We start from the raw sequence: 17,404 nt of genomic DNA, 5'->3' as shown, positions 1-17,404 counted from the left end.
CTTCCACAATTTGTCTTTTTGTGGACGTTTCAGTCCTGTGATAACTTTAGTCTGCCCAGATTGTAGGCCACAAATGTTTATCTTCCTGTGAGTCAGTCCCACTGCAAGTAAATAAATCTGTGCACGTGCTGAGATGTGGTCAGAACCCCAACCTTCTGTTTACACAGCTCTCAAAATTGTAAATACTCTCTTTTTCTTTATGTTTCAGAAACCAAAGAAATTATAAATCTTCTGCTTGATGTTAAACTAATTTGATGTGTGCTTGTGATAAAGGCATTTCCTTGGTGGCAGCTCCATTTCTTTAGGGTTACAGTATTTTGGGGGCTGAAATAGTCAGACAATGCACTGCAATGTAGCTCTGCCTGGCAGATTCTTGGCAGTTGATTCCTACCTTTATGAGACTCCATTGTGTGGACATCAATGTCTCCTTCTCAACTGCTCTCAGACAGCAAGTTACTGGCCATGAATTTGCCTTTCTAATGTTCCTAGGCATTTTCCCATCCAGCTCAGACTCAAAAACTTGTGCTAGGCTTTCATCTGCTAGCTACCACTTCTGCAGTGTCATCTAAACAACAGTTCCACCTGCTTATCTGTTGCTGGCTCTTCATGTTCATTTTCAGTGGTTTTTAATAACTGAGGAGGTCCTCCTGCTCTGAAAGGAGGAAATATTCTGGGAGAAAGCTGGGTGTGGTAATCTCAAATGGGAGGCCTAAAGCACCAGGTGGAGCAGCCCATCCACTTGTGCTGTGGGGTGTCTGTTTCAGGTTCTGTTTTGACACCGATTTCTTGGAAAAAATATTTTATCCAAAATTCTGAGGTTTTCCACCAAAGATAGCCCTCTGAAAACTAAGGAGGGTGATTTTTCAAAAAAATGTGTCTCTTTTGGGATGCCAGAGTTTCACTCAGTGAAAAATTGTTGACCACTTGTCATTTAAAAATTTTCACTGTAGCTTTCAGTTGTGTCAGAGGCATTTTGCAGTGGGTCTCGTGTAACTCTCCTTTACAAAAAATATCTTTTGTAAATAGAGGCTTTTCTGCTTAAGTGTTTGTTGAATTCAGTAACTCACATTAAAAACAAGAGCTCATCTGTGCATAAGCTGTTCACAGTGAGCAAGATGAGAAGACTATTAAAATCAGTGGGAAGTCTGCTGCTTGCTTGGAAGCGTTTGAGACCTTCCACCAGCCTTTGTTAGCAACGTGAGGTTGGTCAGCAAAACCAGCCAGCGCTGTTTCTCATCCCTTCCCGTGTTCCCTTTCAGTAAAACTCTAATGGCCACAGCAGATCAGCCCCACAGTCTGGTCCAGAACACTCCACTGTAGAGGGACAGGTGTGGCTTGAACTCAGGCTGGGGCAAGAATCTGTGCAGAGGCCTGTCACAGGCTAACCTGGCCCCAGGGAACATTTAATTTAACCTCTAAAAATTAAAGGTTAGCTTGTGTCCTAAAGCAGGAGGATCCAGTTCCTACCTCCCATGGTTTTTTGTTTGTTTATTTGAATATTTATTGCTGCAGCTTTGCCTTTCCATATTCAACATCCAGCCTGGTTTTAATTCTTGCTGAGCTCTTAGTTTCAACATTGCCTCATGGCGACGAGTTCTACTGGTAAATGATGAGGCTTTGAGGAAAGATCATTCTTTTTATCGGTTTTAAACACACCACCTTCAATTTCAGTGAATTTCCCCAGGTTCTTATGAGACAAGATGAGACACATCCTAGAACTATTCTTTATTTGCCATTCATGTTCTCCTTCAGGTAAACAAGCCAATCTGTCCACTTGCTCCTAATACAGAAACTTGTAAAAACTCGTCCCTATGATTGGGCGAATGCAATTTTTTTTTTTTAAGCAGACAACTAAAGACAGTGGGGTATGTTTTCAAAAGACCTTCCTGTTAAATTTGTGGAATCCACTGGCATTTGAACCGCTCTCAGTAGTCACCAAGCTTCTGTCAACTACAAAATAGCCCAGAAAGAGGAGCAGAGCGAAGTCGGCCAGTTTTTGTTGTTATTTGCCCCGCTCCAGTTCCCATGCACTGGCATTCTCCTGCTGGCCTCTTCACCCAAGTGTGTTGAGTGAAGAAAGCTTCTTCTATTCTATTTTAAAACTGTGTGTAAACATCAGCAAATGGATGAAGAATGGGCTCTGTCTTAAGTAGGTTGTTTTTCATGTAGTTCTGTTGAGGTAAATGGGGAGACATGGGAAGGGTTCTGTGTTTAACCATGACACCATGGCACACACACTACACACAGTGCAAATAAAATTTAAAAACAATTACTGCTTAAGACAGCATACAGAGTGATTTCTGTAAACCTGTTATTTCTTGCCAGACTGAATGGGCTGGTTTGGGATGCTGATGTAAACCCTTTATTATTTATCCTCTACAGGTTGTAATTCATTTTTGCACAACAGCTAAATACATTTACATTTAAGGAGTTTTTAAAAAATATTAATCTATTGTCTTATCTTGACAGATTTATGATGGTATAAAGTGTAGAGGAGTTACTGTATTCATACATTTATACTGCAAACTGATCTTGTCCCTGCATGTTGTTGCTTTTTCTTCCTTTTAAGTGGTATTCTCAGTGTTTTGTAGCACTTTCTTCTCTGTTTTCTTAGCAATATACAGGTTTACTATGTTAATCCATATTGGGTTTGTCTAATGCCTAGCTGCCCAAATGGCTTAAAAATAATGGGTCTAATGGTACCTAGATACACTGGTAGCTGGCTGAGTTTGAAAATACTTTCAGCAGGAATGGAAAAAAAAATTGTTCTTTCAAATTGATTCAGAAAAGACATTTGTCAAGATGCTTCTTATTTAAATAATTTAAGATATCATTAGCTTACAGTGTAAACAAAAATCCATTTGTAAATCCAGAAGAACATGAAGGAGGATGTGTTTGTAAAAGACTGCCAGGAAGCTGCATAACATTAAAATAAGCTAGTTGCTTATATTGTTCTCAGAAAATGGGAATGTGTTTGTTACTGTGCTACTTGAGTACTGTAGAAAAATATTGACTCAAGTTTATTTCATATAACAATCAGAAATATGTGTGATGAGCCACAGGAGAAGGGAAAGGGATTTGGGGTTGTGGTTTGTTTGTTTGTTTGTTTTTTCTTGGCCATTATTTAAATACTCACTATCAGTACTTTGGCTATCACTAAAATTTGTTCCAGTAAGGGACAAAATTACCGAACTTTATGCTGCAGCCTCTATTGAATTCTGAGCAGGAGCTATTACAGCTTGGAATCACAACTCAGAAGCCAGTAGGAGCTTCTCATATCTGAGGGCAGAATTTAATGTCTTGTGCTATTTGAGGCTTGGTGTTGGGCTCATTCCTAATCATTGAGGAGGGTTCTGGTAGATGTCAAGTGAAGAGAAGAATAGAGCACGCATCCTTCACCACTCAAGCCAGACAATGAAATTAGAAAATGGCACTGGGAGTTGATGTGAGAGAATTCCCTTGGATTCCTAGAGAAAGAATAAAACAAGAATGAATTAATTAAAAAAAAAATAAAAGAAAAGTGTGGGTGAGGAGGAGGCAGAAAGGAAGAGGGGAAAAAGAAAATAAATGAGAGAAACCCTGCCAGAAGCCTCCTCAGGTTAAAGTCCAACATTAAAAACTGTATTGACTTTTCACATAAAGGCGTGTGTGCTCACTGTTTCATCTGAGTTTCTGGTGCTGCATTTTTCAAATCTCTTACCGAGCAGTTTGCATGCATATGATGTTTGCAGCACTACCCGCTCTTATTTGAAGACTGTTTTCAGAAGTCATTATTGAACTATAGGATAAAAAGGTATAAGCATAATTACGTGTTAAAGAGAATAAATATGTTCTGCTAGATAGTTAACCAGATGAGGTTAAACAAGATAAGATGAATTCTGGTCTTTTTAGAAAACTGGCAGTCTTCATTTTAAGCTACAATGTAAAGTGCTTTATCCTGAGATTAGGTATTGTGGCAGAAGCTAAAACTGCCTTTTTCCCCTAACCGTGCCAGAATACAACCTCCTTTTCTTTCTGCGCTAACAAGACTGCTTTACCACCACAGCCCACTCTAAGTAATTAAATCAATCCTTTGTACTTACCGTATTCTCCTCTAGTGACGGTACTAGATCTGATTATATGCTTCATGCATATTCAAAGTACAGCACTGACAGCTCTTTAATGAGCTCTTACTTAATCAGTACGAACAATGTTCATCTTGTTCTTTTTTTCCTCATACATTAGAGCTAGGAACAGTTGGGGAAAAAATGAAACATCCAGCATTCATTTGAAAAATATATTGTACTTTGAAAAGTGTCTAAGCTGGAGAAGTTGCATTCTGCCCTTTAAAAGTCTGATGGACAAATTGGATTACTAGTATTGGATTAAATAACAAATGGTTAGAGGAGAAATGAGAAAAGCTCGCTGTGATCACAGGCTTTAATATTTTTTGTTACTTATAAAGCTGAAGGGGTCTTTAACCAGTTATTAAAGTCAGGATTAATTTGTAATGGTCCAACTTACTAGCTTTAAAAGGGTTTTGTTGTTGTTGTTTATCAAAAACAATAGTGTAATGCATGTATTATGGAAAAAATTTAAGTTTAAGATCTGTGGGCTATTTATAGATTTTCAGCATCTTGTACTGGCTTAGATAAGGGGTTTGCATGTGTGGGATCGATTTGTTCTCCAGCATGGGTTTTTTGCTTCATTTTAATAATCTGTACAGTTTGTTGGGGTTTTTTTCCCCACGAACAACACAGATACTTTCCCAATTTAAATTTTCAAGCATTTGTAGCAAGTCAATTAAATACTTGTTTTACACTTGGAAAGTGAAAACAACAACCACCCCAGCAGCAGCTTGAGTTTTACAGAGTGAAACCATGTTGAAGAAAGGCTTTTTCTAAATTTTTTATTTAGAAATTGTAAATGTGAGTTTTGCTTGCAGTATTGCTGCAGTAAGAACACTCAGTTTTTCTTTGTTGAAAGTGTTTCATGTGCATCCTTTCATCAAGTAAAAAAAATGAAGTAATGCTCTAATGCTAGTGTATTTGCCGAAGAGTTATTTAAATTTCTTATATATGGGAGTTCATCTTTATTTTGCTTGCCTGGGAAGAATTTGTTTCAGCTCTGTGCACAAGAATTTAAAAGCTGACAGTCAACAAATAAAATATCAGCATCGACTACTATTAATATTGCACACATGTGTCATTTCACTGATCAAAAAGGCCTTCGCCGGGGTAAAATTGGCCTTTTTCCAAATTGCAAGCTTTTTCTCAGCTTTTTCTTTTTTGCTCTTTCTTCTTTTGTTGCTGCCCGGGGATTTGTGCCTATCGCAGCCGATATCACATGACTGGTGTCAGGGCATCACATGGGTCCAAAGCGAATACAAAAACAGATTTAAAATTCTGTAAAAACAATCAAGACTTTGTTAATTCACTTCTAAACCAGCCCATTCTGTGGATATTGCATGTGCTTTGGTGTCAGCACGGATATATTAAAATAGGCACCTGTGCAGATCTGGCACGACAGCTCCAAGCTTTACCCAGATCTTTTCTCATTATATGTTGCAACTAACTGTGTTTAGGAGGAATGCATTCATAGAAAGAAGATTATATCTGAAGTCTGTGTTCTTAACCTGAAAGTGCATGGTACGAAAGTCAACAAAGTCAGATCCACCATTGAGCCCAACACTTTGGAGACATTTACATTTATCTCTCCCATTTCTTTTTCAAGGCTTGCAAATTAAATGCAGCAAGAGCTTGTATTTATAATCTTTGAGCCAGACATCCCTGTCCACCCCAAAATTAACAAATTTATTGAAATGTTACTGTAGCCATGAATGTCTGGTTGTGAGAACTTTGCCACATTGCTAGTAAAAAATCTTATGCATTACAGAATAGACTGATCATTTTCCAAGGAAAAAAAAAGGCAAAAAAATCCCCTTCTTCTTGACCTCTCCCCTGAAAGAGTTTCAACTACTTGGTGCATTTGGACAAAAGACTGGTAATACTGATTATTATCTACTTCCAGAAGCAGACCCTGTTAGATGGAGCAGTACAGCAGCAAGGCCTTTGATCTGTAACTTACCAGCAAAGTGTACTGAACTGCTTAATATTGTTGTAAATGCCATGGAGTGATATTTTATGCACAAAACCTGAAGTGGAGATACTGGGGGAGAGCGTTTCTACATGTCAGATTTCTTCTTTCATTTCTCCATTGCCCCAGGAGCTGGGCCCTGCTGCTTTTGCTTGGAAAAGCACTGTGGGTCCATCTGGGCTTTGGGATGCTTCACCCTTCCTGTCTCACTGCTAGCCCTAAAAGCACCATTCCAGGAAATTTCATTGACCAGGCACTTCCCAGGCAAATAAATGGATATGGGTCCTATCAGAAAGGAGGGCCTGCCAAATGTAACCTCTTCTTACTCTGTGGGTCCACCAGTTCCACCCCATGCTGACCCACTTCTCTGCTCATCTTCTTTTCCTGCCATTGTATGGATGCCTCATGGTTATGGCAGAGGGAATCAAAGAGTTTGGAGAAGGCTGGAAAACTTCCCTTGCAGGCAGGAGGCTCACACCTGGTGGGGGTGAGACTCTCCATGTAGGTCTGGGCCTGCACGCTGTTGTGGCACTGGGGTGTGAACATGCATGTGGTGAGCATCTGAAACACTCCCATCCACACACTGTATGCTTTGGTTTAGGGCAAAGCAATGTTTTTTCTGGTGTCTTTCCAGCTCTAGGTGCTAGAAAAGGCTTCTGTGCCACTAGGGATCCTGTGGTTTAAGTTAACAAGGTAGCATCCCCAAGTGTGCAGCACTTTGCATGAGAGATTTCAAACCCCTTTACAAACACCAAAAAATTAACTTTCAGCACCCTTGCAGGATCAGGACAGGTGGTTATTCACATATTGCACACAAGGTGCTTAAACTCAGACATCTACCTACACTTTCCCAATGAAACACTATCAAAGCTGGGAAACAAACTCACATGACCAAGCTCATGCTCCTTTGCTTTTATTCCAAGTTTATTCCTAGATTCATTTTAACCCTACGAAATGTGTGAGTTTCATAATTCAATGAGGACCATATAGCCTTTGCTTTTCACCTCAGCATGAGGGATGAGAATGGCAGGTTTCCGCAGAAGCTCAGCCTCCACAAAGGACTTCCTCCATGTCCCTGAGCTCAGAGAGGGCGGAATTTGGCTGAGCAGCCCTGCTACATGGAAAGCACAGTCAGGAGCCTTCTGGACACTTATCTGCCTTTTGCTCATGGTGCAGGGGTGGTGACAGAGTCTTAGAGAGTCTGGGAGGGTTTAGCACTGGCTGCAGGTAGGCTGTGAAGAGTCCTGATCCTGCCTGGGGTGGATGGGGGCTGGGGAAAGGGATGCTGGGTGCATACACACAGGGAACCCTTGGGTACCTGGATCCCAGGATGATTTGTATTTGTGCAGATGCTCCCTTTGGTTGCAGGTTGAGGAGAGGAGCAGCTCTTTCCAGCTCATCTGGAAGAGTGGCCATGAGCACAGAAGCTGAGCAGGTGCCCACACCTTAGCCAAGAGTTCAGGATTAGCATCTCTTCTGCAGCTACTTTGATCCCTGCCACATCATCCTGGCTGTGCTGGGTTTGCATGGGTGGAGTGGATCTTGCCTGTGGGGATTGTTTTTGTGTTTGGTGATGACCAGACATTTTTTAGCAGTAAGAGTTGTTCACTAGAAGCATTGCAATTGTATAGTTCATTTGGAGAATTTAAAATACACAGTCCTTTTAAAAGGTATTTATTTAGGGTCATCATGATAAAGAACACTACAATGTATCCTGGAGGATGGCTGCTTTCAAAGATTTATTTATAAACCAGGCAGGACTTTCCAGTCATATGATATTTTTACCATTTGAGAATATGCAGTGTCATGCTCAGTGATGCTGGCAACTGATAGTCCAAAACCTGAAATGAAAATATGTACCTCAATTTGTGAAATGCCACAGAAGTAATGAAGTTCTCTTGATTGCAGGAAGAAACACAGAAGAGGAAGAAGCTATGATGCAGGAGTGGTTCATGCTGGTTAATAAGAAGAATGCCTTAATAAGACGAATGAACCAGCTTTCTCTTCTGTAAGTACAGATGAACATATGTATTTACAAAAGGATGATTACTCTTCAGATAAAAGCAAAACTTTCTTTACTGTCTTCCCATTAGGCTTCAAAAAAAACCCCTCAAAAGGGAGTAGTGTGGATGTGTTACACATTGAGTAACTTGTTTTTCTCATATTTCAGACTTGAAAATGAGAAGCATGCAATGACACAAGATTAGCCAGAGCTGTGAAAAAAAAAAAGAAATATTAAGCACTGTTACATTTTCAAAAGCCCAACAGCAGAATAAAACTGCATTTTAGAAATGCACAGATAGGTTTGGATTGTGCCTCAGATGAGACAGGTGAAGTCTGTTCAGAGAGAAGAGCCAAATTTGAGTCACTACTTGCTTTGTAGAAAATCCTCAGTCCCATCTCTGCTGAAGGGATATCAGTAAATCAGTCACAGTGCAGTGATACCACTGACAGTGCAAAGTAAGGACAAATGAACCTTTTCTCACTGGCAGTGTTGAGGAAGGGAGAAGGTGCTGCTCCTTTGTAGAGGCATCCTGCCCTGAGTGCTTCTTTTCCAGTTCTTTCACTTTGATATTTCTTTCCATAATGCCACCTAGTGTAGATGCCTGCATACTTCCCTGGGAAGAGCCTCTGCTCACCTATCTCCTGCTGGGTCTGAACTTGACAGAGGATTTTACCTGCAAAATATTAAGCTTTCTAATCCCTTGTCTAATTTTTATTGTTGGTTAGGGCAGAATATATACAGAATAATTCTTCCAGTGTCATGTTACCTTGGTGAATAGGTTGATGCTGGAATTTACTCATTAGATCTAGGGGAATATTTTATACTTTGGACATTCCACAACAGCTGTTCCAGAGATGGGTATGAAATAATTGCATCCTGTAGCACAGTGGAGTTAAACTGACAGAATTAAAGCCGGCCTTACGTGAAATGAAAAGGCCCTGTTACTGAATAGGCCACCTGAGCCAGATTTTAAGTTTGTGTATCATTTGTTTGGAGTAGCTTAAAGTTAAAGAGAAAAGTCAGTTGCGAGTCCTAAAATCAATGTAAGTTAAAGGTGCTTTTAAGTGTTTAATGATTTAGTAATTAACATATTGATGAACATTTGCAACTTGCCTAGGGAAAAAGAACATGACCTAGAAAGGCGCTACGAGCTGCTGAACCGGGAGCTGAGAGCAATGCTGGCTATTGAAGGTAAGAGCAGTGCTGGGGCAAGGGGGGAAGGCTCTCACTGCCAGGCTGGTTTGGCACCTGGGAGTGCCAAACGTGGAGGCTCCTCTGAAGCCCAGTGCTAGTACTGATATTTGCATCGCTTTAAGTGATAGCACACGGCAAGTGTGCTGAGGCTGCAATCCCAGTATTAAGTTTTCTTCAGGATTAAAAAAAAAAAATTAAAAAAGAACCAAGATGCAGGACAAAGAAGTATGGTCTTGTTGCAATAAACTTTGAAAACAAGGTGATGAGGAGGTAGAGCATGTGTGTGGGGTTTACAGGTTTTTGTTGCAGTAGTGCTCTCTTGGTTTTCCTGCGGCATTGTGCTGCTTTTGGTGCCACAGAAATGGAAGGGGTGACCCACAGAAGAGGGCCTCCTCCTTTTAATGTTTCAGACCTGTTCTACAACAGTAACTCACTCGGGGGGGAAAAGTCTCGATGGTTTTGGTGGTAAGACACTAAGTTTGTCAGGTAAATATTTCATCAGGAGCACCAGCAGGATTAGTGCGATCCTTTGCACGGAGTTTCTCCCTTCCCTGTGACTCTCCCCAGTTTAGTCACCTCACCTGAATGGAGGTAACACTCAGGGGAAGATTGACACGGGATAAATGAAACAATTGCACCCCTTCCATAGGGCTTTCCAGTGAATGGTACAATAATCCTTGGGATGATTCATAATAAAAAAATAAACATCCAGATAGCTTAAACCATTGCTTGCATTATTTTCTTATTCAAATATCTTAAGTGTTTTCTAATGCTGCACCACTTATACCTCTCAGTCACAAATGCTGCCTTACAGTTCAAAGATGTTTGCTTTAAAGTTAATCCTTTGGGCTCTGTAAAATGGACCTTTTGTCTAATCAATGCAAATTGATTTTGCTATTCTGTATTGACCTCTCAACCCTTTGACTGTCCATGGTAATTTCTTTCTTCACCTGATAAGGTACCTGATCCATAATAAATCAATTCTAATTAGTTTGGAGACTTCACTGGGAGCATAAGTTTGTTGGAAAAAAGCAGCAGGTTTCAGGTAGCTTTTTCCTATCTCTCCATCTGTAGTTATATTTTTTGCATAAGGCTGTCTTCACTGTATTCCTGGATAATCCTGGGTCATAAATATATACATTGCTTTCTGCAGAGACAGGCCAGATTAATTTGGAATTGTACTGACGAAATATTTAAAATGTAAAATAATCTGAAACTAGAGAGCAGCTAAGAGATCCTGATTTAAACCTAAACTTTCGATGTTTAATTGCCTCATCTATGTGTACTGCCTTGGAATGTCCTAGCAGCAGCCTTTGAATGTCTAGCAGCTTCTGCCATTTACACATTGTGTGTAACAAAAATGTTTTTTTAATTTCTTTTTGTAAATTCAGAGAGGTATGCCCAAACTCCAAAAAAGATGGGGTTTTTTTCTCTCTCTTGTTTTTTCTCTTTTTTTTCTTTTCTTCTTTTTTTTTTTTTTTTTATATGCTACTGGTGGTATGGTAAACAGAGGTTTAGGAAGCAAACATAAGTGCTGGAGAAATTTGATTATTTTGGCGGATTTTTTTATTTATGCAACAAAGTCCTCATTTAGCATTGTAGCTCTCAACAAGATTATTGGTCTTCTAGAACTTTTAACAGTTACCTGCTTTTACCCAAAAACCATATTAAAGGAGAAACTCTTCCAGGATTTAAACACCTGTGAAAACTCAAAATACGCATTCTCACCTCTCGATGGGCGCATCGGTGTTTTCTGTATTGAGAAGATGCAGAGATGCAGTTTTTGGGCAGCCCTGCTAAAACCACACCATTTCCAGTGTGGTTTCTCTGGAGAAGCAGGGGCTGCCCGGACAGCCCAGCACTGTCGGCTCCGAGGCCATTTAGCCGATTGCTAATGAGTGCGTGGGCTCCCTGAAAGAGCTGAAAAGGCAGATCTCACTTTTACCAGCACCACTTCCAAAACCGAAGTATATGGGCAGGAAAAAAACCATATATGTGTATATACACACACATATGTATATGTAACAGGAGGGGAGCGGTTTGTTAGTCCAAAAGAAAGGCAGAACACACCAACCCAAACTGGAACTTAAAAAAGGAAAAGTCTTTGAGAGGTGGTAATTACTGTTTTGGTAAATTGCTCTAACTCTTCCACGCGTGACTTGCTGTTTAAAAATCTGTCGGCCAATTTACTTAGCTGGTTCATGACAGGGGACAGAAGGAGGGAGAAGAGCTCTGCGGAAGGTGGGAGCCTGCTGACAGAGGCAGATGAAGGCGGCTCTGCCGTGCCCGTGGCTGGGCAGGCTGCGGCCGGAGCTGCTGCCCGGTGGGATGCTCAGCGATGTGGAGACGGCGGCTCCTTCCCGGCCGCTCATCTGCAGGCACCGGGAGCTCAATGGCCTCTTGGAGGCTTGCGGCACTTCACGAGGAGCACATGAATGACCCAGGGTGGTAAAAAAAAAGGCGAACTCCCCCCTTCCCCCACGGAGCCGTAGGGATAAGAAAGGGAGAGTTAACGCGCTGCCTGCTCCCAGCTAGAGAGGTTCCTCTTGGGCTGTTCCGAGCGAGAATGGCCGGAACCCCCTCGCTGAGAGGCCAAGGCGAGCGCAGGTAAACGGGGCCCGTCTGCGCCGCTGCAGCTCCCGCGCGTCCCGCCCGGCTCTCGGGGCCAGCGGCTCCTGAGCACAAGGTGTGCGTGGTTTCACTGCAGCTGCAGCCCAGTACCGGGATGCCTCACTTCCAGCTACCTTGCCTCTCACTCCTTTCTTTTATTTTTTTTTCAGTGGAGTTTTAATGCCTCCTTAGAAAAGATAAGTTCATTTTTGCACACCTTGGGGTGGTGTGTTCATTTTCTGCCCAAGAAATGGATCTTCATTCGGATTTTGTACATCTTGATTTATTCTTGGCTTATAGTTTGAAGTGGGTGCTCTTCTAAAAGGATTTATGCATAGGTTCACTATTTTTGTAGTTATGGTTTATATGATAAGCTTTTTATATTTAAAATCAATATGTAATCCTGTGGAGGAGCTTATCCTCTAAAACCCCATTTGTAAATCTATTTTAGCTTTGTTACACCGCGCAGCCACAGTATTCCATAGATTGATTAGGTTCAGCAGCAGAATCCTATCAAATGGCCTGCTCTGATGATGATGCAAACTCTTTCAGGATTGCTAGTTGACTGGAACTAAAGATAAGACCTGACTGCAATCCCCCAATGTGCTCTTTACAAAACTAGTGTTAATTTTCATCAAAGTGCCAGGCTTATTTATTATAGTGGCAAGGTTGAAGGTTTTACTACGAGAACTTTCGACCATTTCCATTAAAGCATTTCTATGGGAGCTGGATGTCTGTTTGCTCAAAGTAATTATCAGTTTAAGCAGTGGGGGGGAAAAAAAGACAATATAAAGTCAATGAAGATGAATAATTGAAAACATTTCTACTTCAATGTGAATTTAGCAAACTCTGTCATTTTAAACTGCCCATCGCGAGTGGTGGCATGGGGGTTTTAGCTTTCAACACTTTTAGCTCATATACAGCCTCAGAGCTTAATCCTATTTTTGTCCAGAGTGTAGCTTTTATAACAGTATTATTCTGAAATCTTCAAATTAATCACAGCCCATATTGTAGCTTCCCAGAGCTGCAGTCAGCCTGGGTAACTATATGTGACAGGTGTTATAGGTAATCCTGGCTTAAAAGGCACAACAGGTAGGAATCAAACTTGAACACAGTTGCTTTTTTAAACATAGGGATGTTTCCCAAAACTGCTGCCCAGCAGTATTTTGTTGGATAAAACAAAATTGCAAGGTAGTCACCTATAAAATGTTATTTAAATACTTAGAGTCAGTTACCCTTTTAAACAATTGCTGCTTGACTCTCTTTATTTTGGGGGGAGGAAAGGCAGTCTCCTTTCCTAGAAGTGGAAGTAAAATTGCAAGGGAATAGTTCTTCCAGCAGGTTTTCCCAAGGCATGTTTGAAACATTTATAATAAGCAAATGTGTAAAAAACAACCAAAAAACCCCAAACAAATACACAGTTCTGTTCCATGAAATCCTAAAAGGACATTATTTAATTCACAGGGCTATAAGATGAAGCAACAAAACCTGTAGCACTTAGGAAGGGATTTAATAGGGAAAAATAGTGAGAGACTGAGCAAAACATTTACTGAAATATTGACTTGTTTGCTCTTTCAAAAACTAAAGTTGCTGCTGCAGCTGGAGAACAAGGGATAAACGAACAAACAAACAAAAAAGCTTTAAAAACAAGAAGTGAAAACCATCAAAACTGCAAAACAAATATATAAAGTCCAGGTAGAGGCGATGGATTTCAAATCCCTTTTCATCCAGAGCTCCGTGTGCCCAGATGTGCTGGGGCAGCCCGAGTCCCAGCACAATTCCCAGCTGAAGCCAGGGAAAAGTTAACCTGAAAGTTGGGAACCACGTCTGGGGGGAAGCAAACACCCTGAAACCCTCTCAAACCCTCTGCCGTGTCTCTTTCTCTCCTTTTCTGTCTGGCTTGCTGCCGTGGCCCTTTTCAGGGCCTTTTCAGTGCTGTCATGCTGAGATCCCATTGCGTGTCAGGGGCTTTATTTGTGGGGCAAAACGCTGCGGTCTGGGGAAGCTCTGGCTGGCAGAGAGGCAGAGCAGGGTGTTTTACCGGGGCTGAAGTGAAGGAGCTTTGCCCAGAAGGAGCAGGAGGGGAAGCAGCAGTGCAAGTCTGGAGACTGCTCCAAGAAGCAGCACCTAAAAGGCTGCCACCCGAATTAAAGCAGCTTTGTGGCAGGAAAAAATGGCTTGGATTACCGGTAATTTTAGCTGCTAACTCCACCTCTAATCTGTGTCCACCTGAAAAAATTATTCCCTTAGCAACGGTGGAGGGGAAAGGACACATTTAAAAAAAAAAAAAAAAAAAAAAAAAAAGGAAATGAGAAAGGAAAAGAAGGAGAACGAGGAAAAGGAGGAGAAAAATGAGAAAAATAAAGACTCGCGGAAGTTGGGGCAGTGCCCCGGCAGCCGGTGCTGCGGGCCGGGCTCCGGTGCGGCGGGACGCGCTCGCTGCTCCGTGCCCGCCGCCCACGCGTGTGCCGTGGGTTCCCGCTGCCGCTTGTCCCGGGGCTCCTCGTGGGCCCGGGCAGGCGGCGGGGAGGGCGCGATAAAAGCGGTTCCACATTCCTGCCTTTCTGCCGCTCTCCCAACCTTCATTGCATGATGATGCATCTAATTTTTAATTTGTAAATACAAGGCTGAATTCCCTCTAGCACCACTTGCTTTCATAAAGCTTCTGAGCAGTTTGCTGTCTTGAATAAATTTGGCTTTGGAGGGGGGTCAGGGGGATTTGAACCACCGCATTCTTGCGGGGTTTGTGAAGATTCACATGGTAACCGGTGGGGAGCATTGTTCGGCTTATCTGAATAAGCACCAGCCATGTGAGTTTTAACATGATCGCCCAGGGCAATGGAGAGCACGGGTGGGTGGGGGAGAAAGCCAAAAGGACTGCACCCTCTCTCCCCTCGCCTTCGGGAAGCGCGGCCGGAGGAGGAGGACAGCGCCGGGCCGCTGGCGATGGCTTCTCCCGGTGCTTGGGGGTTTTTTTTGGAGCCGGTGTCCTCTTTCCCTCCCGCTCCTCAATTGTCCTGCTATCTCCCTCATAATCTACTGCTCCTGCTTTTCATTGTTTACCTTCTTAATGAGGGAGGCGGGGAAGGCTGGCGCTTGACTGACAGCGACAAGCCCTCTCGGTCTGGCTGCGGAGCCCGAGGCTGCGGGCGGCCCCGGGGCAGCGCCGGGCCGGGCCGGGCCGGGCGAATGAATCCCTTGGGAATAGCGAGGCTGCCCACCCGCCGGGGCTGGAGGGGCCTCGCCATATTCTGTAGCAAGTGTATTTTTACTTCAAAGTGGGCAATACTAATTAAGCGATACCTGCCTTTAAAGTTACTGCGGAGCATATGGTGCGCAGTGTGAGATTCCTGCAGCCGCTGGGAGCGGGCGAGGGGCGCGCAGAGCGGAGCCGGGCTGCGGGAAGCGGGCATTCCTCCGGGAGCAACCCCGGCGGACACCGGCGTGGGGAAAACAAAACAAATCTTACACTAAAAAGGAAAAAAGAAAAGAAAGGAAATAAACCCCCACCCGAACGGCCCCAAAATCGCTGCTCAGCTCCCCAAGCCAAGGAGGGCCAAACGCCGCCGGGCCGCGCTTGTCCCCGCGGTGGCCTCGCTGGGGAGAGAGGCCGGGGCCGGGCCGGGCTGTGCCAGGCTGCGCTGGGCTCTGCCGGGCTGTGCCAGATTGTATTGGTCTGTACTGAGCCAGACCGGGCCGGGCCGAGCTGTGCCAGGCTGCGTGGGGCCATATCGGGCCGTACGGGGCCGGGCCGAGCTGTGCCAGGCTGCGCTGGGCCGGGCCGTGCCCTGCCGGGCCGGGCCGCAGCGGGCGCGGGTTCCGGCCGGGATGGCCGTGGCTGTGTCGGGCGCCGGCGGCCGCCGCTCTCACCGCCGCTCTTGTTGTGCTTCTCCCGCAGACTGGCAGAAGACCGAGGCGCAGAAGAGGCGAGAGCAGCTCTTGCTGGACGAACTCGTTATTCTCGTTAACAAACGGGACGCGCTGGTCAGGGACCTGGACGCCCAGGAGAAGCAGTGAGTCGGGCAGGGGGAAGGGGGTCCCCGCCGTGTCCCCCCGGTGCCCACGGAAAGTTCGGTGCGAGCCCGGGGGCGGGGGAGCTCAGCGGGGCCGGGGCCCCTCCGGGCAGCCCCTCAGCCGCCTCTCTCCGCAGGGCCGAGGAAGAGGACGAGCATTTGGAGAGGACCCTCGAGCAAAACAAAGGCAAGATGGCCAAGAAGGAAGAGAAATGCGTTCTCCAGTGAGCGGCCTTCCCGCGGCGGCAGCGAAATCGCAGCGCGGCTTTCTTACGTTCTTAAAATGCCGACATGAGACTGGGAAAAAAAAAAGAAAAAGATGTTTTGAAAAAAAATTAAACTTTTTTTCCATTTTCTTAGGCCAGATCTAGGCTGCGCCGGGCCCCACTGCGTTGTTTTTTTGTTTTCCATTCAAGCGAACTCGCGTTGTCCCATGATTTCCTTGTGGGCTCAGCTCTCCTTCCGAAAGCGTTGGAAATGGAATCTCCGAGACCCCTGGCGTGCGGGCGATGCCGGAGATGGGCGGAAGGAGGAGAAGAAATAGTCTGTCCTGGTTTCTGGAGCTGGAGGAGGGCTGAGTTTTGAAATAAAAATGTTTTTGTCGTAATAGGATTAGAGAGGGGGATATAGGAAAAAAAAAATCATTGGGAATGGTTTCATCTAGTCCTGCCATATGTAATACTTAATAAGCTACCTACATTTTATAGTTAGGTCAGGTCCACCCCAGTTATTATTAAAAATGTGCTGTATTTACCAGTGGTTTATTACATCAGTTTTACATTTCCCCGGGAGTAGAGCCGAGCTGCTCTGGTGCACTCGGGGGGCTTCTCCCCCGGAGCTGGCACCAATCCCTGGGAGCGGCTGCGGGCGGAGCGGGGCAGCCCGGGGCAGAGACCGGCCCGGCCCGGGACAGCGCGGCGCTTCCTGCCCGCGGATGGACCGAACCGGACCGGACCCGGCCGGGCCTGCTCCGCGTTATTTATTGCGCCCGGCCGCGTTCCCCTCCGCACCCCGCCCCGTCCGTGTGCCCCCAAGCGTGTCCCGCGCTCGCATCGTCCCTTCGTGGAGCTCGTCTCGTTTATTTATTACAACACCGAGTCATATATAAAATTTTCAATAAAACCCGAATCTTTCTTACCATAACAGCCGCTTTCCTCTTTACCTGGGAAACTCCCTTCACCCTCCCGCCTTGGGTCGGCCGGGAGGGGGCTCGGGGGGCGGGAAGGGCCCGATCCCGGCGGGAGGGGCAGCGGGCTCCGCGCCCCGGGCCGCCCCGGCCGCCGCCGCTTCCCGGCGCAACGAAACGCAGCGCACGGAAAAGTTTTTCGTTTGATTTTAATAAAATGCAACTCGGGGAGGGGGAGGTAAAACTTTTCCCCGCGGGGCCGATGCCTCCCGCCAGCGGCGCGGGGGATGCGCGGCCAAAGCGCGGGCGCGCAAGGAGCGCACCCGGGGGAGCGGAGGGAGCCCGGAGCCTGCGGGGCCGCAACAGCGCCGGCGGCTCCAG

At 44.8% G+C, this 17,404-nt stretch overlaps 1 protein-coding gene across 6 annotated transcripts in view; it reads left to right on the top strand.

Annotated features, from left to right (window-relative positions):
• EHBP1 (EH domain binding protein 1) overlaps window positions 1-17,040 on the top strand; it is a 207,262-nt gene extending 190,222 nt beyond the window's left edge. For all 6 annotated transcript variants that reach the window (XM_064709260.1, XM_064709257.1, XM_064709259.1 and 3 more), the window contains 4 exons: window positions 7,984-8,083; window positions 9,198-9,271; window positions 15,783-15,897; window positions 16,035-17,040. In XM_064709260.1, the coding sequence (XP_064565330.1) occupies window positions 7,984-8,083; window positions 9,198-9,271; window positions 15,783-15,897; window positions 16,035-16,125 (380 nt within the window). In that variant the 3' untranslated portion in view covers window positions 16,126-17,040. The remainder of the gene's footprint in view (window positions 1-7,983; window positions 8,084-9,197; window positions 9,272-15,782; window positions 15,898-16,034) is intronic.
• Window positions 17,041-17,404: the final 364 nt, after the last annotated feature.

The sequence above is a fragment of the Zonotrichia leucophrys genome, chromosome 3 (assembly GCF_028769735.1).
Source record: "Zonotrichia leucophrys gambelii isolate GWCS_2022_RI chromosome 3, RI_Zleu_2.0, whole genome shotgun sequence".
Lineage (NCBI taxonomy): Eukaryota > Metazoa > Chordata > Aves > Passeriformes > Passerellidae > Zonotrichia > Zonotrichia leucophrys.
Note: the sequence above shows the minus strand (reverse complement) of the source record. Positions and strands in the feature narration are given on the sequence as shown.